Below are 26,711 nucleotides of genomic sequence, written 5' to 3'. Positions count from 1 at the left end.
TAGTCAGAAACACAAATTGTACAATAGCAAGTTATTGATGGTGTAACACTGTCAGTAAGTTTATAACATCTACAGAGATTATGTTATTAATTTCTATATATCTAATGCCTACATGTGCCTATTCCATAATGTTTTTATAAATGACATCTTTCTTTCTTTTTTCTTGTTTTGTCTCTAATAATTCCGATAGCATTGTAAAGAAAAAGGTGACTGGACCAAACTGGGAAATTTATACATTAACATAAAAATGGGCTGTGAAAACTTTGCAGATTTCCAGAGATTTTGTGCTTGTATTGCTGAAACACTAACAAAAGACTGTAAAGAAGAGAGACCAGGTGTTCCATTTTGTGAATTTGCTGAAACAGGTAAAATGTCACTGTTTGGGTATACGTATTGTGTGTATTAGGGTGGTGCAGTGTTTTACCTGGAATGTAAAGCTCTTACTATTTTCCCATGTTGGGGATAAATTAATATTGCAGATTTCAGATACTTCTCCTTCTCTTTATAAATCTTTCATCTTTTTGTTATCAAGTTAGATTATAATGATATAAGGTCAAGAATTGTTTTAATACCTCATGTTTCATGTTCTTATTTGTATTTTCATTCAAATTGGTAAAACTATTGCTAGCAAATTATACTGGAGCACTTGAATTATTGAATCATTAAAGTTGTTACTACCTTCACTACTACAAGTCAACAAAATTCATATGTTTTTGAGACTTTTTTTTTTTTTTTTGGCATGAGCTCTTCACTGCTATATTTTTTATCAGAGGTCAGCAGACCTTTTCTGCAAAGGACCAGGAGTAAATATTTTAGGCTTGGGGCGCCTGGGTGGCTCAGTCGTTAAGCGTCTGCCTTCGGCTCAGGTCATGATCCCAGGGTCCCAGGATCGAGCCCCGCATCGGGCTCCCTGCTCTGCGGGAAGCCTGCTTCTCCCTCTCCCGCTCCCCCTGCTTATGTTCCCTCTCTCGCTGTGTCTCTCCCTGTCAAATAAATAAATAAAATCTTTAAAAAAAAATATTTTAGGCTTCACACAATCACATATGATCACACAATCACATAGTTTTCTTTTCCTTTCAAAGAACCCTTTAAAAATAGGGGAACCATTCTTAGCTCACAAGCTATACAAAAACAGGCCACAGGCCAGAGTTGTCCTATAGGCTGTGGTTTGTTTGCCAACACCTGGTCTATGTTCTAGTATCAATAATTTCATATTAATTTGCCTTTGCTGCCATTTTTAATGACTTTTTCACGTTTTTCCATATGCCTACTTTGTGTTTCAGTTAGCAAAGATCCACAAAATAGTGAAGTAGATAAAACTTTGCTGGGAAGAATCGGAATCAGTGCTATGTACTTCTATCACAAGCTGTTGCAGTGGTCCAAGGTATGTCATTAAATTTTTGTTTGGGCTTGGTACAGAGGGTGTTAATTTAAAAATTTTTTTAACAAAGTATAGTTAACCCTGCAAATTAGAAATTTGCTAATAATTGTTATAAGTGGCAAAATGAGTCCCAGACTAGCAAGGTATAGTGTATTAGGCAAATGTGGAAAGGCAGTAGCATGAGACTGGCTACCCTGAAGAAGTATCAGAAGTGTGCTAAGTATCATATTTATTTGGAGCAACTTTCAATACAGACTTTTGCTACCTCTTAAGTATTGATGACATTATAATTTTGCAAAAGTTCCAGACACCTTTTTAAGAAGAACCTAGGGAACTCACAATTAACAGAACTCCTTACAAATCACCTCCTAGAATGCTCTGGAACACTATATACCATATATCTTGATATCTACCTTTGAGGTTTAGCTCACCATAGAAGCGGTCTAGTTCTTCTGGACCATACTGAACTACCATTCTTTAGATTTCCCTGCGGTGGCTGGTGGTTACAGATTCAATAAAGTGAAATAAAATAGAGGACAGGAAAATCTAAAATAGGAAGGAAGTGCTGAGGGATAAATGGAGCAGTTGAGAGTGTGGTCAGTACTGAATCAGCTATTATAATGTATCTTTTGTTCCTTCCTTCTTCTTATAAAAAGTTATTTCATAACTGAATATGTTCAATAACATTTAAGTACATGGTCACTCATACATATACAAATTCATGGATTTTTTTTTTTTTACTAAAAAAAAACAACAGCAACAGAATCCTTGTGTATAAGGTCTCCAGTCTCCAAGGTCTTCAAGAGGTTAGCATTCACTGTGCAGTAGGCCTGGGATGGGCAGAATATACCTTGTCCCTGGTCTCACAGTCTAGCTTAAGGTTCATCATAGCATTAATTTCTTGGATATTTAATGCTTGAGAAATTGAGGACTACATAAACTATTTTTGACAAAGATTGATTTTGCTGAAATTTTAGGTTGTATTTTAATTTTATTTGTTGTGATTATTTCTTAAGAGGCTGGTGAGTTTGTGCCTGTATTGTAATTTAAAATTTTCACTATCTTATTTGGAATGAATATTTTATTTTACTTAGTATGAATTTTTTTAGTGAAACATATTCCTTTTGAACACAAAGTAAAACCACTGAAAATAAGCTAGAGCTATCTCCTTAAAAATGCATTCATTTCTATAATCAACTTAAAAGTACCTTGACATCACAATATGCATCTGACTCAAATAGTATAGAACATAATATAAAACAAGGATCCACAAAGTAAGGGCCCAGTCTGACCCACAGCCTGTTTTTGTACATCTCAAGAGCTGAGAATGTTTTTTACATTTTTAAAGAGCTAGAAAATAAAAACAGCAACAACCAGAAAGAATGTGCAGCTGACCAAATGTGGCCTACAGAGCCTAAGTGTTTACTATCTGGCTAATTATAGAAAAGGTTTGCTGACCCCTTATATAAAATAATAGTATATGTCTAATTTCTGATGTCCAAACTGGAGATGTAGACTATGTGAAATAATTATCTGTTGAATCAAAAAAACAATTTTCAGCCAGCAGTTTTATTCTTTTCTTTTCCCCACTATCATTATGTAAATTTGACAAAACATGATCTTGATTTTCACTCTCTCTCTCTTTGGCTCTTAGGGTAATCAACAGAAGTACCAAAATGTATAGTTAGTAATTTTCCACATTAGGGCATTTTTCAAATGAAATCTTTAGGGGAAGCACAAGTATAAAAACACTTGAAAAGGTGGGTCAGCAGGGTGAGGATTAATACGAGGCAAAGCCCTGCTTCCTCGCCTTCCCTGTCTGTCTCTGTGGCTAAGCAGGAGGGAGCTTAAGGAAAGAGTCTTTTGAGAACCATCTGTCTAGAAGGATGATTCAAATTGGGTAATTGACTTCTATATAATTACTGATGTTATTTATATCTCTGTGATACTCTAAATGAATGATACTCAATTAGTGTTCTTTATTTTTACTCTAGGGAAGGAAAGTCTTAGATAAACTATATGAATTAAAAATACATTTTACAAGTTTAAAGGGACTTACAGGGCCCGAGAAGCTAGCACCAAGATGTCAAATTGTGAATATTGCAGCAGAAATTTTTCTAAAAAGTGGAAGCCTAGATGGTGCCATTTGGGTATTGAGGGGTAAGTTATGATATATGGAAGCATAACATAATTTGTTATTATAAATTCTTGTGTGTGCAATTACCTTACATTGATGTTGAATTGTGGGTGGTAATTTGGCCTAGTAAACCTTAGTGATCATGTAGGTAGGTAGGTGGTTATTGTGTAAAATGGAAGGAGAAAGTTAACCTCATTTTTTTTTAAGATTTTATTTATTTCTTCAAGAGAGAGAGAGCGAGAGAAGGCACGAGCTGGGGGTAGGGGCAGTGGGGACAGGAAGAAACAGAGCAGGGAACCAGATGCAGGACTTGATCCCAGGACCTTGGGATCACTACCTGAGCCAAAGGCAGACGCTTAACCAACTGAGCCACCCAGGTGCCCAAAAGTTAACCTAACTTTAAAGAAAAAATTGTATGACCTTTTATTGAAAAGCTAGTTCTTACTTAGGCCTAGGGACCATACAAAAATGCTTTACCTGGATTATCTCAGTTCATCTTCATAGAAACCCTCTGAGTTTAAAATCAGTACAACCCCCCCCCCCTTTTTTTAAATAAAAAATGTCACAGACATCAGGCAACTTGCCTGATGGAAGTTTTCCTTCCATTTCTATTTTTTGGAACAGCTTCAGTAGAATAGATATGATTTCTTCTTTCAATGTTTGGTAGAATTCCCCTGGGAAGCCATCTGGCCCTGGACTCTTGTTTTCTGGGAGGTTTTTAATTAATGCTTCAATTTCCTTGCTGGTTATTGGTATGTTCAGATTGTCTATTTCTTCCTGTTTCAGTCTTGGTAGTTTATAAATGTCCAGGAATGCATCCATTTCTTCCAGATTGCCTAGTTTGTTGGCATATAGCTGCTGGTAATAAGTTCTAATAATTGTCTTTATTTCTTTGGTATTGGTCGCAATTTCTCCCCTTTCATTCATGGTTTTATTAATTTGGGTCCTATCTTTTTTCTTTTGCATAAGTCTGGCCAGAGCTTTATCGATCTTACTAATTCTTTCAAAGAACCAGCTTCTAGTTCCGTTGATCTGTTTTCTTCTTCTAGTTTCTATTTCATTGATTTCTGCTCTAATCTTTATTATTTCTCTTCTCCTGCTTGGTTTAGGCTTTATTTGCTGTTCTTTCTCCAGGTCCTTTAGGTGTAAGGTTAGCTTGTGTATTTGAGACTTTTCTAATTTTTTGAGAAAGTCTTGTATTGCTATATAGTTTCCTCTTAGGACCAGCTTTGCTGCATCCCAAAGGTTTTGAACAGTTGTGTTTTCATTTCATTTGTTTCCATGAATTTTTAAAATTCTTCTTTAATTTTCTGGTTGACCCATTCATTGTTTAGTAGGATGCTCTTTAACCTCCAAGTGTTTGAATTCTTTAGCTTCCTTCCTTTATATCAGCTTATCTTCTAGATCACTAATTCGTTCTTCTGCCTCATTTACCCTGGCTGTTAGAGTATCCAGTTTAGACTGTATCTCATTCATAGCATTTTTAAATTCGGCCTGATTAGAACTCATTTCTGCCCTTAGAAAGTCTGTATTGTCATTAATCCTTTTCTCAAGCCTAACTATTGACTTCATGATTGCTACCCTGAAGTTAATCTCTGACATCTTGCTTATATCCATAGCCATTAGATCTGTGGCAGATGACATTATCTCTGGTTCTTTTCTTTGTTTGGAGTTCTTCCTTCTAGTCATTCTGTTGTGGGATGGTTGAGAGAATGTACAGAATCCAAAATACCAACCACTACGTAAGCAAAATGCACCTTAGAAGAAATCTGAAGTGGTCAAAAGCTACCACAGAGACGCCACCAAAGCCAAGATGATCCAAAACAATAAAACCGAAAGAAAGAAAAAAGAAAAGAGAAAAAAAAATGAGTGGGTGTGGAGTGAGGAGGATGATTATAATCTCTCAGGGTGGACACAGCAGGGTGATTTGCCCGTTCCTGCTTGATTTTCAGTCTGTGTGTTAGAAGACACTATATCCCAAAATTGCAAAGAAATCAGAACTTATAATATATATCAAGATAAAATTGAGTAGAATGAAAAACAGTTTAGTATGGGGCATAAAGCTGTAAAAACATATATGTGAAAAAAAAAGTTAAGAAGAGACTTAAAAACATAGGTTGTGAAGTAAGAATCTATTTGAAACAAGAGCAGGGTTAAAAAAAAGAAGAAGAAAAGAAACTAAAAAAGAAATGTAAATTTTAGCCTGAAGTATAAGTGAGTTGTGAGGGAACAACTGGAGCTCCCTATATTATTTTCCCCTGGTGCTGGAGTTTTACAGTCCTGTGGGAAATAAGCTTATCATTCACCTGTTCTTCCAGTCTGTCTTCTGGGGGAGGGGCCTGCTGCTCAGCTTCTCAGGTGTCTTTGCCTGGGTGGGGTTGCCCCACCCCTTGTCAGGGGACTGGGCTTAATGTGAGCTGGTGGGTTACGGGGCTTTTGTTCCCTGGCATCTTTCCATTTCTCTTCAGAGGGGCAGAGAAAACATGGCCATGTGGGACTCTCAGGCCCATAGCCCCCAAATCGTGCCTCCCCCCCCGCCCCAAGCTAAAAAGATCCTCCAGGTCAGTCTTTCTCCACTGCTCCACAGACTCGCGCAGTTTGTGCCCCTGACACCTCTCCACCTCTCCGGGGGCAGTCACAGGGACCCGCGAGCATCTCTGTGCCTTGTGCCTCCGCAACTGCCCACGACCTTGGGCTCATGTGTGTGCACCATGTTTCAAAGCTCCTAGGGTCATGCTGGGTGCCACCCCAGCATCTCATGGGCCACACAGCCCTGAGAGCTGTCCCTGTTGTGGGTGCAAGCTGTTCTTTTTTTTTTTTTTCTTTTATAGATGTTTTATTTCTTTTTTTAAATTTATTTTCTTATGTTAATCATCATACATTATATCATTAGTTTTTTTTTTTTTTTTTAGTGTTCCATGATTCATTGTTTGCGTATAACACAAAGTGCTCCATGCAATACGTGCCCTCTTAAATATCCATCAGCAGGCTAACCCATCCCCCCACCCCCTCCCCTCTAGAACCCTGTTTGTTTCTCAGAGTCCATAGTCTCTCATGGTTCATCTTCCCCTCCAATTACCCCCTTTCATTTATCCCTTCCTGCTATCTTTTTTTTTTTTTTAACATATAATGTATTATTTCTTTCAGAGGTACAGGTCTGTGATTCAACAGTCTTACACAATTCAGAGCGTTCACCATAGCACATATGCTCCCCAATGTCTATCACCCAGCCACCCCATCCCTCCCACCCCCCACCACTCCAGCAACCCTCAGTTTGTTTCCTGAGATTAAGAATTCCTCCTATCAGTGAGATCCTATGATACATGTCTTTCTCTGATTGACTTACTTCACTCAGCATAATACCCTCCATTTCCATCCAACCTGTTGCAAATGGCAAGATTTCATTTTTTTTTGATGGCTGCATAATATTCCATTGTATATATATACACCAGATCTTCTTTATCCACTCATCTGTCGATGGACATCTTGGCTCTTTCCATAGTTTGGCTGTTGTGGACATTGCTGCTATTGGGGTGCACGTACTGCTTCAGATCACTACATTTGTATCTTTGCGGTAGATACCAGTAGTACAATTGCTGGGTCATAGGGTAGCTCTCTTTTCAACTTTTTGAGGAACCTCAATACTGTTTTCCAGAGTGGCTGCACCAGCTTGCATTCCCACCAACAGTGTAGGAGGGTTCCCCTTTCTCTGCATCCCCACCAACATCTGTCATTTCCTGACTTCTTGATTTTAGCCATTCTGACTGGTGTGAGGTGGTATCTCATTGAGGTTTTGATTTGGATTTCCCTGACGTCAAGCGATGTTGAGCACTTTTTCATGTGTCTGTTGGCCATTTGGATGTCTTCTTTGGAAAAATGTCTGTTCATGTCTTCTGCCCTTTTCTTGATTGGATCATTTGTTCTTTGGGTGTTGAGTCTGATAAGTTCTTTATAGATTTTGGATACTAGCCCTTTATCTGATATGTCATTTGCAAATATCTTCTCCCATTCTCTTGGCTGTCTTTTGGTTTTGTTGACTGTTTATTTTGTTGTGCAAAAGCTTTTTATCTTGATGAAGTCCCAATAGTTCATTTTTGCCTTTTCTTCCCTTGCCTTTGGTGATGTTACTAGGAAGAAGTTGCTGCGGCTGAGGTCAAAGAGGTTGCTGCCTGTGTTCCCCTTTAGGATTTTGATGGACTCCTGTCTCACATTGAGGTCTTTCAACCATTTGGAGTCTATTTTTGTGTGTGGTGTAAGGAAATGGTCCAGTTTCATTTTTCTGCATGTGGCTGTCCAATTTTCCCAACACCATTTATTGAAGAGACTGTCTTTTTTCCATTGGACATTCTTCCCTGCTTTGTCGAAGATAAATGACCATAGAGTTGAGGGTCCATTTCTGGGCTCTCTATTCTGTTCCATTGATCTATGTGTCTGTTTTTGTGCCAGTACCATATTGTCTTCATGATTACAGCTTTGTAATAGAGCTGGAAGTCCGGAATTGTGATGCCACCAGCTCTGCTTTTCTTTTTCCACATTCCTCTGGCTATTTAGGGTCTTTTCTGGTTCCATACAAATCTTAGGATTATTTGTTCCATTTCTTTGAAAAAAGTTGATGGTATTTTGATAGGGATTGCATTAAATGTGTAGATTGCTCTAGGTAGCATTGACATCTTCACAATATTTGTTCTTCCAATTCATGAGCATGGACCGTTTTTCCATTTCTTTGTGTCTTCCTCAATTTCTTTCATGAGTATTTTCTAGTTTTCTGAGTACAGGGTCTTTGCCTCTTTGGTTAGCTTTATTCCTAGGTATCTTATGCTTTTGGGTGCAATTGTAAATGGGATCGACTCCTTAATTTCTCTTTCTTCTGTCTTGTTGTTGGTGTATAGGAATGCCACTGATTTCTGTGCATTGATTTTATATCCTGCCACTTTACTGAAATCCTGTACGAGTTCTAGCAGTTTTGGGGTGGAGTCCTTGGGGTTTTCCACCTAAAGTGTCATATCATCTGCAAAGAGTGAGAGTTTGACTTCTTCTTTGCCAATTCAGATGCCTTTTCTTTCTTTTTGTTGTCTGATTGCTGTGGCTAGGACTTCTAATACTATGTTGAATAGCAGTGGTGATAATGGACATCCCTGCTGTGTTCCTGACCTTAGGGAGAAAGCACTCAGTTTTTCCCCATTGAGAATAATATTTGCTGTGCGTTTTTCATAGATGGCTTTTATGATATTGAGGTATGTATCCTATATTCCTATACTCTGAAGAATTTTGAACAAGAAAGGATGCTGTACTTTGTCAAATGCTTTTTCTGCATCTATTGAGAGGATCATATGGTTCTTGTTCTTTCTTTTATTAATGTATTGTATCGCATTGATTGATTTGCAGATGTTGAACCAAACTTGCAGCCCAGGGATAAATCCCACTTGGTCGTGGTGAATAATCCTTTTAATGTACTGTTGGATCCTATTGGCTAGCATTTTGGTGAGAATTTTTGCATCCATGTTCATCAAGGATATTGGTCTGTAATTCTCCTTTTCGATGCGGTCTTTGGCTTGGGGATCAAGGTAATGGTGGCCTCATAAAACGAGTTTGGAAGTTGTCCTTCCATTTCTATTTTTTGGAACAGTTTCAGAAGAATAGGTATTAATTCTTCTTGAAATGTTTGGTAGAATTCCCCTGGGAAGCCATCTGGCCCTGGGCCTTTGTTGGGAGATTTTTGATGACTGCTTCAGTTTCCTTAGTGGTTATAGGTCTGTTCAGGTTTTCTATTTCTTCCTGGTTCAGTTTTGGTAGTTGATACATCTCTAGGAATGCATCCATTTCTTCCAGATTATCGAATTTGCTGGCATATACTTGCTCATAATATGTTCTTATATTTGTTTGTATTTCTTTGGTGTTGGTTGTGATCCCTCCTCTTTCATTCATGATTTTACTTATTTGGGTCATTTCTCTTTCTTTTTGATGAGTTTGGCCAGGGGTTTATCAATCTTGTAATTCTTTCAAAGAATCAGCTCCTAGTTTCATTGATCTGTTCTACTGTTCTTTTGGTTTCTATTTCATTGATTTCTGCTCTGATCTTTATTATTTCTCTGCTCCTGCTGGGTTTAGGCTTTATTTGCTGTTCTTTCTCCAGCTCCTTTAGGTGGAGGGTTAGGTTGTGTATTTGAGACCTTCTTGTTTCTTGAGAAAGGCTTGTATTGCTATATACTTTCCTCTCAGGACTGCCTTTGCTGTATCCCAAAGATTTTGAACAGTTGTGTTTTCATTTTCATTGGTTTCCATGAATTTTTTTTAATTCTTCTTTAATTTCCTGGTTGACCCATTCATTCTTTAGTAGGATGCTCTTTAGCCTCCCTGTATTTGAGTTCTTTCTGACTCCTCTTGTGATTGCGTTCTAGTTTCAAAGCACTGTGGTCTGAAAATATGCAGGGAATGATCCCAGTCTTTTGATACCAGTTGAGACCTGATTTGTGACTTAGGATGTGATCTATTCTGGAGAATGTTCCATGGGCACTAGAGAAGAATGTGTATTCTGTTGCTTGGGAATGGAATGTCTGAATATGTCTGTGAAGTCCATTTGGTCCAGTGTGTCATTTAAAGTCTTTATTTCCTTGTGGATCTTTTGCTTAGATGATCTGTCCATTTCAGTGAGGGGGTTGTTAGAGTCCCCTACTGTTATTGTATTGTTGTCAGTGTGTTTCTTTGCTTTTGTTATTAATTGGCTTGTGGTTTTCCACCACCTCACTTTCAATCTGGGGGTGTCTTTGGATCTAAAATGAGTCTCTTGCAGATAGCATATTGATGGGTCTTATTTTTTTATCCAATCAGATACCCTGTGTCTTTTGATTTGGGGCATTTAGCCCATTTACATTCAGGGTAACTATTGAAAGATAGGAATTTAGTGCCATTGTATTGCCCGTAAGGTTACTGTTACTGTGTATTGTCTGTGTTCTTTCCTTGTCTGTGTTACTTTTAGGCTCTCTCTTTGCTTAGAGGACCCCTTTCAATGTTTCTTGTAGGACTGGTTTTGTGTTTGCAAATTCCTTTAGTTTTTGTTTGTCCTGGATGCTTTTTATCTCTCCTTCTATTTTCAATGACAGCCTAGCTGGATATAGTATTCTTGGCTGCATATTTTTCTCATTTAGTGCTCTGAATATATCCTGCCAGTTCTTTCTGGCCTGCCAGGTCTCTGTGGATGGGTCTGTTGCCAATCTAATGTTTCTACCACTGTAGGTTCAGATCTCTTCTCCCGAGCTGCTTTCAGGATTTTCTCTTTGTTTCTGAGACTTGTAAGTTTTACTATTAGATGTTGGGGTGTTGCCCTATTTTTATTGATTTTGAGAGGGGTTCTCTGTGCCTCCTGGATTTTGGTGCCTGTTTCCTTCCCCAAATTAGGGAAGTTCTCTGCTATAATTTGCTCCAATATACCTTCTGCCCCTCTCTCTCTCTCTTTCTTCTTCTTCTGGGATCCCAATTATTCTAATATTGTTTCGTCTATGGTATCACTTATCTCTCAAATCTGCCCTTGTGATCCAGTAGTTGTTTATCTCTCTTTTTCTCAGCTTCTTTATTGTCCATTATTTGGTCTTCTATATCACTAATTCTCTCTTCTGCCTCATTTTTCCTAGCAGTTAGTGCCTCCATTTTTGATTCCACCTCATTAATAGCCTTTTTGATTTCGACTTGGTTAGATTTTAGTTCTTTTATTTGTCCAGAAAGGGTTTCTCTAATATCTCCCATGCTTTTTTCAAGCCCAGCTAGTATCTTTAATATCGTCATTCTGAACTCTAGTTCCGACATCTTAGTAATGTCCGTATTGATTAGGTCCCTGGCAGTTGGTACTACCTCTTGTTCTTTTTTTTGAGGTGATTTTTTCCATCTTGTCATTTTGTCCAGAGGACAAGAGATGAATGAGAGAACAAAATGCTAACAGGGTAACAATGACCCTAGAAAAATATACACTAAACAAAGTCAGAAGAGACCTAAAACCGGGGGAAGACAAAGGGAAAGAAAGAAAAAAGAAAAAAAAGGAAAAAGAAAAAGATAAAAACAAACCAAAAACAGAATATGATCAAATATGATCAGGCTGGTGCATAGATCAGTGCCACACACTAGATTTGGGGCATATTTTGGTCTGTTAGAAGAAAGTGCCTCCCAAAATTTTAAAGAAGAAAAAACTTACTTATCTGCAAAAATAGGAGTAAATACGATGAAGGGATGGAACATTATTGTAAAGATGAAAATTATAGAGGGGGGAAAGATGGCGGAGGAGTAGGGGACCCTATTTCAACTGGTCCCCGGAATTGAGCTGCATCTCTACCAGACCACTCTGAGCACACACGAAACCAGCCTGAGATGTAAGAAGATCTGGATCTCTACAAACAGAATATTGCAGGCAGTTGGTTTTGAGGTACGAAGCGGAGAGCCGTGATTCTGCGGGCAGATATCGGAGGATAAACGGCAGCGGGAGTGTGCCTGGCCTGGGGATCCTGCACCGCCGGTGAGTGACAGCCTCGCATGCTGTGGACGGGGCACAGACTCACAGACTGGTAGCGTCGGGAAAGAACTTTAGGGCAGCCCCCAGGGTGGAAAACCAGACAGGCGGGGTCGCGCGCGCATGAACCGCAAGCCCCCGGACAGAAACCTGGAGCGACGGTCGCACACACGCGGACTGTAGCCTCCGAGTCGGAAACCCGGTGCACCGTGTCCCACCGGTGAACTGCAACCCCCGGGGTGGGAACCCCGAGCGGCGGAGTCGCGCGTGCGCAAACTGGGAGCAGCTGGCGGTTTTAGAAGCACAAAGGGCAGAGACGAGCCCCGACCTGGAGGCAGGACTGGGGGCTTTCTCCAGAATTGACCATATACTGGGTCACAAATCAGGTCTCAACTGATACCAAAAGATTTAGAATATTCCCTGCATATTCTCAGACCACGATGCTCTAAAACTGGAACTCAATCACAAGAAAAAATTTGGCAGAAATTCAAACACTTGGAAGCTAAAGACCACTCTGCTCAAGAATGTTTGGGTCAACCAAGAAATCAAGAAGAACTTAAACAATTCATGGAAATCAATGAGAACAAAAACACATCAGTCCAAAACCTATGGGATACTGCAAAGGTGGTCCTAAGGGGGAAATACATAGCCATCCAAGGCTCACTCAAAAAAATAGAAAAATCCCGAATTCACCAACTAACTCTACACCTTAAAGAACTAGAGAAAAAGCAACAAACAACACCTAAGCCACGCATTAGAAGAGAAATAATTAAAATTAGAGCAGAAATCAATGAATTAGAAACCAGAAACACAGTAGATCAGATCAACGAAACTAGAAGTTGGTTCTTTGAAAGAATTAATAAGATTGATAAACCACTGGCCAGACTTATCCAAAAGAAAAGCCCCAAATTAATAAAATTATGAATAAAAGGGGAGAGATCACGACTAACACCAAGGAAATAGAAACAATTATTAGAAATTATTGTCAACAACTATATGCCAAGAAACTGAGCAATCTGGATGAAATGGAGGCCTTCCTGGAAACCTATAAGCTGCTAAGACTGAAACAGGAAGAAATTGACAACCTGACTAGGCCAATAACCAGTAACGAGATTGAAGCAGTGATCCAAAACCTCCCAAAAAACAAGAGTCCAGGGCCTGATGGATTCCCTGGGGAATTCTACCAAACATTCAAAGAAGAAATAATACCTATTCTACTGAAGCTGTTTCAAAAAATAGAAACAGAAGGAAAACTTCCAAACTCATTCTATGAGGCTAGCATTACCTTAATCCCCAAACCAGGGAAAGACCCCATCAAAAAGGAGAATTTCAGACCGATATCCCTGATGAATATGGATCCCAAAATCCTCAACAAAATCCTAGGTAATAGGATCCAACAATACATTAAACGGATCATCCACCACGACCAAGTGGGATTTATCCCCGGGATGCAAGGGTGGTTCAACATTCACAAATCAATCAATGTGATAAACACATTAATAAGAGGAGAGAGAAGAACCATATGGTCCTCTCAACTGATGCAGAAAAAGCATTTGATAAAATACAGCATCCTTTCCTGATTAAAACTCTCCAGAGTATAGGGATAGAGGGAACATTCCTCAAGCTCATAAAATCCTTCTATGAAAAACCCACAGCAAATATCATCCTCAACAGGGAAAAGCTGAGAGCCTTTCCCTTAAGATCAGGAACACGTCAAGGGTGCCCACTCTCACCACTGTTGTTCAACATAGTACTAGAAGTCCTAGCAACAGCAATCAGACAACAAAAAGAAATAAAAGGTACTCAAATTGGCAAAGAAGAAGTCAAACTCTCTCTTTTCGCAGACAACACGATACTTTATGTGGAAAATCCAAAAGACTCCACCCCCAAATTACTAGAACTCATCCAGCCACTCAGTAATGTGGCAGGATCCAAAATCAATGCACAGAAATCAGTTGCTTTCTTATACACTAACAACACAACTGTAGAAAGAGAAATTAAAGAAACGATTCCATTTACAATAGCACCAAAAACCATAAGATACCTCAGAATAAACCTAACCAAAGAGGTTAAGGATCTATACTCTCGGAACTACAAAACACTCATGAAAGAAATTGAAGAAGACACAAAAAGATGGAAAAATATTCCATGCTCATGGATCGGAAGAATAAACATTATTAAAATGTCTATGCTACCCAGAGCAATCTATACCTTCAATGCCATCCCAATCAAAATTCCAATGACATTTTTCAAAGTGCTGGAACAAACAATCCTAAAATTTGTATGGAATCAGAAAAGACCCCGAATCACCAAGGAGATGTTGAAAAAGAAAAACAAAGCTGGGGGCATCACGTTGCCTGATTTCAAGCTATATTACAAAGCTGTGATCACCAAGACAGCATGGTACTGGCACAAAAACAGACATACAGACCAATGGAACAGAATAGAGAACCCAGATATGGCTCAACTCTATGGCAAAATAATCTTTGACAAAGCAGGAAGAAACATGCAATGGAAAAAAGACAGTCTCTTCAATAAATGGTGCTGGGCAAATTGGACAGCCACATGCAGAAGGATGAAACTCAACCATTCTCTAACACCACTCACAAAGATAAACTCAAAGTGGATGAAAGACCTCAATGTGAGACAGGAATCCATCCAAATCCTAGAGGAGAACATAGGCAGTAACCTCTTTGACATCGGCCACAGCAACTTCTTTTAAGATACATCTCCAAAAGCTAGTGAAACAAAAGCAAAAATGAACTTTTGGGACTTCATCAAGATAAAAAGCTTCTGCACAGCAAAGGAAACAGTCAACAAAACAAAGAGGCAGCCCACAGAATGGGAGAAGATATTTGCAAATGACACTACAGATAAAGGGCTGGTATCCAAGATCTATAAAGAACTTCTCAAACTCAACACCCAAAAAACAAATAATCAAGTCAAAAAGTGGGCAGAAGAGATGAACAGACACTTCTCTGAAGAAGACATACAAATGGCTAACAGACACATGAAAAAATGTTCATCATCATTAGCCATCAGGGAAATCCAAATCAAAACCACACTGAGATACCACCTTACACCAGTTAGAATGGCCAAAATGGACAGGGAAGGAAACAACAAATGTTGGAGAGGTTGTGGAGAAAGGGGAACCCTCTTACACTGTTGGTGGGAATGCAAGTTGGTACAGCCACTTTGGAAAACAGTGTGGAGGTGCCTCAAAAAATTAAAAATAGAGCTACCTTATGACCCAGCAATTGCACTACTGGGTATTTACCCCAAAGACACAGATGTAGTGAAAAGAATGTTCATATGCTCCCCAATGTTCATAGCAACAATGTCCACAATAGCCAAACTGTGGAAAGAGCTGAGATGCCCTTCAACAGATGAATGGATAAAGAAGATGTGGTCCATATATACAATGGAATATTACTCAGCCATCAGAAAAGATGAATACCCAACTTTTACATCAAATGGATGGGACTGGAGGAGATTATGCTAAGTGAAATAAGTCAAGCAGAGAAAGTCAATTATCATACGGTTTCACTTATTTGTGGAACATAAGGAATAACATGGAGGACATTAGGAGAAGGAAGGGAAAAATGGGCGGGGGGAATTGGAGGGAGAGATGAACCATGAGAGACTATGGACCTGAGAAACAAACAGGGTTTTAGAGGGGAGGGGGGAGGGGGGATTGGTTAGGGTATGGGTGATGGGTATTAAGGAGGGCACGTACTGCATGGAGCACTGGGTGTTATACAAAAACAATGGATCGTGGATCACTACATCAAAAACTAATTGTGACTAACATAACATAATAAAATTTTTTAAAAAAAGATGAAAATTATAAAACATTTTATAAAAGGAATTAATAAGAAATTGGTTGAGAAAAGAAGAGGATTTAAAAAAAAAGGGGAGAGAATGTAATCAGGCATGAGACTAGAACAAAGCCATACACTAGAGATTTAGGGTATGTTTTGGTCTGATAGAAGAAACTGTATCCCAAAATTTTAAAGAGAGAACAACTTATATATATACCAAAAATAAGGTTAACTACTATGAAGGAATAGAATATGACTCTAAAAATGAAAAATCAAAAAGATTTTTTATAAAAAGGGATTGATAAGATGTTGGTTGAAAAAGGGAAAAAGAAAAATTAAAAAATATATATATAATTTAAAAAAATAAGTTTAAAGACTAAAGAATCATGGGGAAAAAGCCATGAATTCTATGTGCAGTATTCCCCTAGTGCTGGAGTTCTGCTGTTCTCATTGATCAGTAAACTTGGTCTTGGCTGGCTGTTCTTGCTGATCTTCTGGGGGAGGGGCCTGTTGCCATGGTTCTCAAATGTCTTTGCTGTTGGCGGAACTGCCTGCCCTTGCCGGAACTGCCTGCCCTTGCCCAGGGTCGGACTAAATAATCTGCTCAGGTTTGCTCTGGTAGCTTTTTTTCCCTGAAAGATTTCCCTACAGCTTTGGAGGATGAGAGTGAAAATGGCAGCCTCCCAATCTTTGCCCCTGAGTAGCCGAGAACTCGGGGCCCCACTCCTCAGTGAGCCCCTAGAGAAAAGCAGTCAATCACTCCCGTCTCCCTGGTCTCCGGCTGCACTCTGTGCTCACCCGGCCTGTGACCGAACTTTTCTATCTCTGGCAAACGACCTCATGTGGAGTCTCCAAGCACAGCAGGTTCCTGGGGTGCGCTCCCCTGCCGCTCCTCCAGGGGGAGGAAGGGGAGTCTCCCTGATTTGCCGCTTGTTGGGTCCCTGCTCAAAGTGTAGTGGCCCAACTGTGCCCGCGGATCACGGTTTATGGCAACCCCGAGCTGAGAGCCCACTCCTCGGCTCCATCTCTGCAGCTGGCTTCCCTGCTGTGATACCTGGGAGCTCTGCCGCACTCAGGCACCCCCGGTCTTTCTGTGACCCCAAGGGTCCTGAGACCACACTGTCCTAGCGAGGGTTCCACCCCCCGCTTAGCCACTGGAGCGACGTCCCTCAGCAGAGCAGACTTCTAAAATTTCCGATTTTGTGCTCTGCTGCTGTATCACTTGCCAGTAGCGGCCAACGGAGGCCCCCTCCCCTGCCATCTATCTTCCCGAATATCACCTTGGATTCACTTCTCCACGCGTCCTACCTTCCAGAAAGTGGTCACTTTTCTGTTCAGAGAGCTGTTGCTATTCTTTTCTTCGATCTCCTGTTGAGTTCATAGGTGTTCAGAATGGTTTGATTCCTATCCAGCTGAATTCCTGGGACCAGACGAAATTTAGGTCTCCTACTCCTCTGCCATCTTGCTCCTCCCCCGTACATCATTAGTTTTTGATGTAGTGCTCCATGATTTATTGTTTGTGTATAACACCCAGTGCTCCTTGCAATATGTGCCCTCTTTAATACCCATCACCAGGCCAACCCATCCTCCCACCCCCCACCCCTCTAGAACCCTCAGTTTGTTTCTCAGAGTCCACAGTCTCTCATGGTTTGTCTCCCCCTCTGATCCCCCCCTTCATTTATCTCTTCCTACTATCTTTTTTTTTTTTTTTAACATATAATGAATTATTTGTTTCAGAGGTACAGGTCTGTGATTCATCAATCTTACACAATTCACAGCGCTCACCATAGCACGTACCCTCCCCAATGTCTGTCACCCAGCCCCCCCATCCCTCCCACCCCCCACCATTCCAGCAACCCTCAGTTTGTTTCCTGAGATTAAGAATTCCTCATATCGGGCGCCTGGGTGGCTCAGTTGGTTAAGCGACTGCCTCCGGCTCAGGTCATGATCCTGGAGTCCCTGGATCGAGTCCCGGATCAGGCTCCCTGCTCGGCAGGGAGTCTGCTTCTCCCTCTGACCCTCCTCCCTCTCATGCTCTCTGTCTCTCATTCTCTCTGTCTCAAATAAATAAATAAAATCTTTAAAAAAAAAAAAAAAGAATTCCTCATATCAGTGAGATCATATGATAATGTCTTTCTCTGATTGACTTATTTCACTTAGCCTAATACCCTCTAGTTCTATCCATGTAGTTGCAAATGGCAAGATTTCGTTGTTTTTTTTTTTTTTGATGGCTGCATAATATTCCATTGTATACATACACCATATCTTCTTTATCCATTCATCTGTTGATGGACAACTTGGCTCTTTCCACAGTTTGGCTATTGTGGACATTGCTGCTATAAACATTGGGGTGCACCTACCCCTTCGGATCCCTACATTTGTATCTTTGGGTTAAATACCCAGTAGCGCATTTGCTGGGTCATATGCTCTCTTTTCAACTTTTTGAGGAACCTCCATTCTGTTTTCCAGAATGGCTGGTGCAAGCTGTTCTGTATGTCCCCTAGGATGTTAGCCCGCATTTTCTAGTCCTTTTCGGGTTGGTCAGGCAGAGGTCAGTGTCCCTAGCCCCTCAGCTCTCGGTTTGTGGTGCCCAGAACTGAAAGTCCCCTCTAGGCTCACTGACCATATCCAGTGTCTCTGCTCCACTGCTTGGCACTCTATCAGTTCAGGCTCCCCTCTTCTTTTTGAGTCTCCTGGAATCCTGAGTCCACAATGATCCACTTAAAATTCTGCCCTTATTTGCCCCCTGTGCCCTCTTCAGAAGGGGGTACCTCTCACTAGAGTAGATTTCTAAGGGTCCTGATTTTTTTCTCTGGTGTCATATCACTTTCTGGCAGCCGGCTTATGGAGGCTCCCACCCCCCTCCACTTATCTTCAGATATTTCCCCCAAAGATTCAAGGTTCCACACCTCCTACCTTGCAAAAAGTAGTTGTTTTTCTGCTTGTGGAGGTCCAGATAAATCTTACATCTCAGGTTGAATTCATGTGTGTTCAGAATCGTTTTATAGATATCCAGCTAAATTTGAGGGAGCAGATGAAATGAGGTCCCCTACTGTGCCGCTATCTTCCCCTTCCCCCAGAAGTGTTTTGTTCTTAAAAGCATTCTGCAGTAAACAGACCTTTCTTAAGAAAGGAAATACAAAGGTCTCTATCTCATTTGTAACACATGTGAGTAATACTCATAATAAGAGAAATACATATTAAAATTACAAAACACCTATCAGACTAGCAAAATAAGAGTTTAGTGATATACTTTTCCTGAGAGTATAGAGAAAGCCATTCATATACATTGTCTTTAGGGGTTTTGGGCTAAATATCTGTCACAATTTAAGAGTGCATATTTCCTTTTATATATCATCTCTATTCCTAGGAATTTCTCCTACAAACACAAGGGTATGTATTGTAAGTTATCCAGAATCTTTTTCTTTTTTTTTTTTTTACCATCAACAGTGATAACAAAGGATTCATATAACTTAAATGTCCATTAAGAGAGTACCAGTTGATTAACTTTGTGATAGCCATATGATGGAGTAGAGTGAGGCAGATCTACAGATACTCATTTGGAATGATCTCCAGGATCTATTGCGAGGTGAAAAAAGGAATGTGCCGACCAGTGTGCATAGTAACAAAAATAAATAATATGGATAAATACATATTTGCTTTTATACCCTTAAAATATTTGTAGAAGGATGCACAAGAAATAAATGATGTGGTTGCTTCTGGGAAAAGGAATTGAGTACTTGGAGGACAGGGATAAGTGGCAGATTAACTTTTTACATATGTTTTTTCTATATTTTTCCTTTTGGAAAAATATGCACTTATTACCTCCTAAAGTTTTTATAGAAGAGTTATACATTAGTTATGTTTCAGAAATGCAGAATATTTTACACATTTTAGTGAGTGGCAGACTTTATGATGAGAAGAAATCTATTGTTTTGGAGTTTTAGTTTGACATTTAAAACTTTCTCAGTACTAGTAGTTTCTATCTTGGCAATTGAACAATGAATTCCTGCCTTCTCCCCTTACCAGCATAAAAAAGAGCCTTAAAACCATAATTTATGTAATGATTGTTTGGATGCTGAAGAATAAGTGTCTTAACCCTTTGAATATACATTTTGTAAAAAGTTATGCCATTTCTTGAGAAGCTGCCCTTGAACTTTAAATTTTATTGCCTTAATGTAAGTAACACATATTCATTATCAAGAAATAAAAGGTAGATAAGAAAAACTGATGATAGAAATTCCTTATGCAGTCCAGCCAGAAATGACTGTTAACTGCTTTAATGTTACTATACATACTTTTTTTGTACCTTGCATTTTTTTTTCAGGGAACAGTCTTTCTATGGACATCTTTTTGTGAAAAGGAATAGTCTTCTACAACATCACTTACTGGAATGCATGGTTTTCTCTCTTATGAAGTAATATGTATATTTATATAAATATATAGATATATAAATAATGAAGTAGTATATATATATTTATATAAATATTTCTGTGGATCCACTTTTCTTGGTCTAGTTTGTTTTCAGATGTCTATGAAAAACAATAATCCCTGCTAAACATCCCTGCTAATATTACATTCTTAGGATAAATTCTGATGGAATTGCTAGGTAGATTTGCCCTCATTCCCATTCAGATTTGCGTCAGGTTATTTTAAGTTTATTAAAAAGCCTCCCTTTGTAAGAAAATCCTAGAGAACTATTGCATAGGTATCTCTTCTATACAGACATTGTCCTTTTAAGGAGTCACAGGTGCATATAAACAGTCCAAGTGTTAGTGCCCAATATTATGGTTTTTAGTTATCAGACAGACTGGTGCATTCCAGTTATACAAACCCTAATTTGGCTATCAGTACTTTCCATTCCAGGTCTTATCTCTTGGAATGGAATACAAAAGTACCCTATACCTTTAGAAAGGTTATAATAATTATAGTCTTACCAGTGTATGAAGATGCATGTTATGAAACACCCTCACCAGTATTATTTTTCGAATATTATTTTTCTTATCTCTTTGCTAATTTGATAGGGGAAAAGTGATATTTACTGCTTTACTTTGCATTTAATTGCTTATTAGAAAACTCTCCTTTTTTTCCATTTGTACTTACTTTTTTGTGAATTACTAGTTCGTGTTCTTGGTCTGTTTTCAGATTTTAGTCTTTCTCTTCATTATTGATTTAATAATGTATTTGCTATATACCAAAGCATTGTGTTAAGTGTGTTACTTGTGTCACCTCATTTAATCAACACTAGCCCCATGAGGTAGGTGAAAGTATCCCAAGATGAAGACACTGAGGTTCAGAGAAGATCACACAGCAAATAAGTATAGAGCAAGAATTCCAATCCAGGTCTGTCTGATTGCAAAGTCCATATTTTTAAGCCTTATACCAGTACTGTTATTTTCCTAGTCTTTCCTCTAAATGGACTTTATAAAATTGCAACTAGGGCCAAAGCACAAATCACATAAACAGACCTGGATCTAACTTAGCCAGCGACCTGAGGAAGATGGTGATTCCGATCTTGTTTTTATAAATCCAAGACAGTGATTCTCAAAGCTGACCATCAGAACACACTGGAAGATTGTTAAAACACAAATTGCTTGGCCCATTCCCAGATTTTCTGATTCATTAAGTCTGGGATGGGTCCTGAGAATTTGCATTACTTAGAAGTTCTCAGATGTTGCTGATGCTGATGCTGGTCTGGGAACCTCACTTTGAAGACCACTATCCTACAGCTCTCTCACATGGGGACTTCTCACACCTCCCCTTGTGTCCCTAAGCCACACTTCGTCAAGTCATTCCCCTATAACTATTACATTTTTATTATGCATTACTTGTGGATTTTTTTCCTTTAAGTATCTTTGCACCTTCTTGAGTTTTTCATTTAGACTTTTTCCTAATTTTATTGAGATACAATTGACATACACTACTGTGTAAGTTTAAGGAGTATAGCATAATATATATTGTGAATTGATTAGTATAGTAAGTTTAGCTAATATCTATCATCTCATATAGATACAAGAAAAAGAAAAAAAAAGTATTTTTTTCCCTTGTGATGAGAACTCTTAGGATCTACTCTCAAAAACTTTCCTGTATGTCATACAGCAGTGTTAACTATAGTCACCATGTTGTATATTACCTCCGCAGTATTATAATTAGGAGTTTGTGCCTTTGGACCACCTTCATCCATTTCCCTACCCCCCACCTCTGGTAACCACAAATCTGATCTCTTTTTCTAGGTGTGTGTGTGTGTGTGTAAAGATTTTATTTATTTATGTGAGAGTGCACAAGCTGGGGGAGGGGCAGAGGGAGAGAGAAAGGGAGAACCAGACTCCCCACTGAGCAGGGAGCCTGATACAGGGCTTGATCCCAGGACCCCAGGATCATGACCTGAGCTGAAGACAGATGCTTAACCAACTGAGCCACCCAGGCAGCCCTAGGAGTTTATGTTTTTTTAAGATTCCACATATAAGTGAGATCATACAGTATTTGTCTTTCTCTTTTTCACTTACTTCACTTAGCATAATGCTCTCAAAGTCCATCTCTATTGTTGTAGGCTGGAATTGTTTAAAGTGTGTGTGTGTGTGTGTTTCTTTTGGTTTGTTTGTTTAGAAAAGTGTTAATATTTTTGTAGTAGGAAATTTAGCATACAGGTTAACCTGAATACCTAGACCAGTGACTGTTACTGCAGTACTAATATAAGCATATAAACAGTGTTGATATTTGGGAAAAACTCTGTCGTCTTCATTTTCAATCAGTGGATGGCTCTGTTCAGCACAATGTTGTGTTAGGCCAGGCCATCTTCTTCAGTCTCTGTTTTCATATAACAGTTTCACTTATATCTACCTATGTAGGCATAGCCGTTATTTAGGTCACTGACAACTCTTTCCCAAATAATTTTCTTTTTTTTTAAAGATTTTATTTTATTTATTTGAGAGAGAGAGAGCACAAGAGGGGGTAGGGTCAGAGGGAGAAGCAGACTCCCCACTGAGCAGGGAGCCCGATGCAGGACTCGATCCTGGGACTCTGGGATCATGACCTGAGCCGAAGGCAGTCGCCCAACCAACTGAGCCACCCAGGTGCCCCCAAATAATTTTCATCAAATATGAAATCATTTTCAGTGATTTAGATTTTTGTTAATTTCTTCTTTGTATTTTTCTGTTTTGCTTTAATTTTTTATAGTGATTGTTTATATTTTAAAAATAAACATTTTTTTTAAGATTTATTTATTTTAGAGAGAGAGAGTGCACATGAGCAGGGGGAGGGGCAGAGGGAGAAAGAGAGAGAGAAATCTCAAGCAGACTCCCTGCTGAGCATGGAGCCCAATGTCGATTTGATCCCTGGACCCTGAGAGCATGATCTGAGCCGAAATCAAGAGTTGGATGCTTAACTGACTGAGCCACCCAGGCGCCCCAAAATATAAACATTATTTTAAAAGTGAGTAAATCAGCTTGGTCTCATCCTGAACAATAGTATCTATGAAATCACCAGTTTAATCTGGTTTTTATACTTAATATGCTCTTTTATTTTTATAAATTTTATAATACACAAATAAATTATTAAAATTATAATGTAACTTAAAAACCAGTCAGGAACTTGCCATCAGTGATGCATATATTCACACTCAGGAAAAACCATACTGTAAATTATGCCCCTTAATATTATGATAGTTCTGGGGCGCCTGGGTGACTCAGTCGTTAAGCCTCTGCCTTCGGCTCAGGTCATGATCCCAGGGTCCTGGGATCAAGCCCCACATCAGGCTCCCTGCTCAGTGGGAAGCCTGCTTCTCCCTCTCCCACTCCCCCTGCTTGTGTTCCCTCTCTCTGTCAAATAAATAAAAAAATCTTTAAAAAATATTATGATAGTTCGATCTTAATATTAATTATTATTAATTAATAATATAGTTATTTGGTAATCTCACTGACTAGCCTTAATTAATATTAAAGATATTAGCCCAGGGCGCCTGGGTGGCTCAGTCGGTTAAGCGACTGCCTTCAGCTCAGGTCATGATCCCAGGGTCCTGGGATCGAGTCCCACATCAGGCTCCTTGCTCCGCGGGGAGCCTGCTTCTCCCTCTCCAACGCCCCCTGCTTGTGTTCACTCTCTCGCTGTCTCTCTCTCTGTCAAATAAATAAAAATCTTAAAAAAAAAAAAAGCTTTTAAAAAAAAAAAGATGTTAGCCCAGTGATGGGTATTAAGGAGGGCATGTATCGCATGGAGCACTGGGTGTTATACGCAAACAATGAATCATGATGGAACACTACATCAAAAACTAATGATGTACTGTATGGTGACTAACATAATAAAATTTAAAAAAAAGATATTAGTCTTTGATTTGTTGGATATTTGCAAATATCTTCCTTAGCTTTTCATTTTCCTTTAACTTTATGATATTTTTGCATTTTTGTTTTTCTTTCGCCCACCTGACCTTTTTTCTACTTAAACAGAAACTGCTTTTTCTTTTTAGTATTCTTTTTTGTATAACTATTTTTTTAATATTCTTTTTTTAGTATAGCTGGCACACTATATTACATTCGTTTCAAGTGTACAACATAGTGACTCAACATCTCTATATATTATGTTAATTTTCACTACAAGCGTAGCTAGCATCTGTCACCATACAACACTATTAGAATACCATTTACTATATTCCCTGTGCTATACCTTTTATTCCCATGACTTATTCATTCCATAACTAGAAGCCTGTATCTCCCACTCTCCTTGACCTATTTTGTCCATTCCCTCTCCACCACAGTTTATTCTCAGTATTTATGGGTCTGCTTTTTAAATTATTACTAATTTTTGTTTTGTATCATGCTTTAAGGCAGTCCTTAGCTATCTCAAAATTATATATTTACCCTATGTTTTTCAAAATTTTTGGTTCATTACCAGTTTTAAATTTTGATATGAGGTAGGAATGTAATTTTATTCCCCCAAAACGCCATAGCTCACCCTTTATTCACTTCTTTGAAATGCCACTTTTATTATATATTGGAATCTTGTGTCTGCTTAGGTCTGTTTCTGTACTAGCTTTCTCTCCCAGGGATCTCTGTTTCTGTGGTAGCACCAAACTCTTTTTAGTTAATGTAGCTTTAGAATATGTGATAATGTCTATTTAGGCAAGATCATTTTCACTTCTCTTCCAAAACTATTATTTACATTCTCAAGTGCTTATTCTTTTGGATGAATTTCAGAGTTACTGGGTCAGTTTTTCATACAGTTCTATAGGAAATTTGATTGGGATTATATTAAATGTATATATTAAAGGGAAAAAGGTATCTTTAGATATTCCTTATGGTATATGCAGTATTCACTATGGTAAAGGATAGTAATTCGGTAAATCTCACTGACTAGCCTGGGAATTCATTCACTGCAGACCATCTTAATAGTCTTTATATTCTTAGTGCCCTATATTCAAAATTTTGCATGAATAATGACTGAATATGCATAGACAAAGAATTGATATTATAGAAAATTTGCTTGCACTTTGATTCTGAGATTTTTTAGACAAATGGAAAATATTCCCAACTGTGGAACAGAGAAAAACATGAGGATTAATGCAATGAGAACTTTTATCACCATAAAACTAGTATTTACACGAGTAAACTGGTTTTTGTTTTTGAGAATTTAATTCTCCTAAGAGTTCTTATAAAATGTTCATAAAAGTGATAGAGTTGTGAATGGGGTGGATTAGTTAAAAGCTATTAATTTCACAAATGACTTCCCAATTACCAGTCTCAGTTAATTTTGGTACATAAAATGGCCAACTTACTCAGATTTTTTAAGATAGCTACACAATTTGGTAAGATTTCAAAATGAATCTCCTAAAATACCGTCTATTCTTTCAAAAAATGGGACCATTATTCTACCTTAATAATTAAAAAATGAGTACTAAATAAAGAACAATACAATTGTTATAAAAAAGGCCACATAGTCTACTTTTTATAAATATGACATATCTACCAGATATAACCAATAATAATTGAACTTATTTGATAAAAATACAATTCAGTTTATAAGGAATGGTGATTTAGTGGTTTTACTTTTGGGAATTATGGGGAAAAATGGAAATTATGTTTTTTGTTTTATAAAGATTTTATTTATTTATTTGACAGAGAGAGACACAGTGAGAGAGGGAACACAAGCAGGGGGAGTGGGAGAGGGAGAAGCAGACTTCCCACTGAGCAGGGAGCCCGATGCGGGGCTCCCAGGATTCTGGGATCATGACCTGAGCCAAAGGCAGATGCTTAACGACTAAGCCACCCAGGCACACCGGGAATTATGTTTTAACAGCTGATTTATGTAGTCCTTTCAGAAGATAATAAGTTCATTTAAATTTCTCTATATATTAAAATTTAAGCAAATTTGGGAGTAAATTAATGAAAGTATCTGTTTAAATGAGCAACAATATTTGTAAAACATTGCCTAGCACATACTATAAAGCAAGTCAAGCAATCAGTCAATCAAGTGGGCTCTAGTAATTTCAAAACAAGCTCATTTTAAAGTTATACTGGATAATTAAGGCTTTATTTTGGCATTCTGTACGTGAATTGCCAAATCTTTCTTTAATACTATTTGTATTCACTGTGCTGGGAAGGCCACAAAAGAAAAAGAATACATGACTCCTGCACTTAGTCAAGTTAAAAAAGAAGAACAGGGGAATGTGACTTGAGTGTTATATAACAATGTTTCATTTATGTATCTTGTGTATGATGATTGAGGGAATTAGGTAAATGATGAAATATTGGCATATCTAATATTTTAGCACCTCAGTGTTCTGTATTACAGTCTCCTATTGCTTTTATTGTGCAAATCAGGGCAGAAATTAAGGAACTTCAGCATTATAGGTAATATTCTTTTTTTTAAGCTGAATGAAGGGTACAT

The 26,711-nt window shown here is 38.5% G+C and overlaps 1 protein-coding gene across 1 annotated transcript in view; it reads left to right on the top strand.

Moving 5' to 3' along the window:
- The window catches only part of TOPAZ1 (testis and ovary specific PAZ domain containing 1), a 110,934-nt gene that overhangs the window by 71,720 nt on the left and 12,503 nt on the right, over positions 1 to 26,711 (top strand). Inside the window, 3 exon segments of the mRNA XM_034991111.1 lie at positions 191 to 365; positions 1,284 to 1,384; positions 3,376 to 3,541. Of these exon segments, the coding sequence (XP_034847002.1) occupies positions 191 to 365; positions 1,284 to 1,384; positions 3,376 to 3,541 (442 nt within the window).

This window comes from Mirounga leonina, unplaced genomic scaffold, assembly GCF_011800145.1.
Source record: "Mirounga leonina isolate KUSES-001 unplaced genomic scaffold, KU_Mleo_1.0 Mir_115, whole genome shotgun sequence".
In the NCBI taxonomy this organism is placed as follows: domain Eukaryota; kingdom Metazoa; phylum Chordata; class Mammalia; order Carnivora; family Phocidae; genus Mirounga; species Mirounga leonina.
Note: the sequence above shows the minus strand (reverse complement) of the source record. Positions and strands in the feature narration are given on the sequence as shown.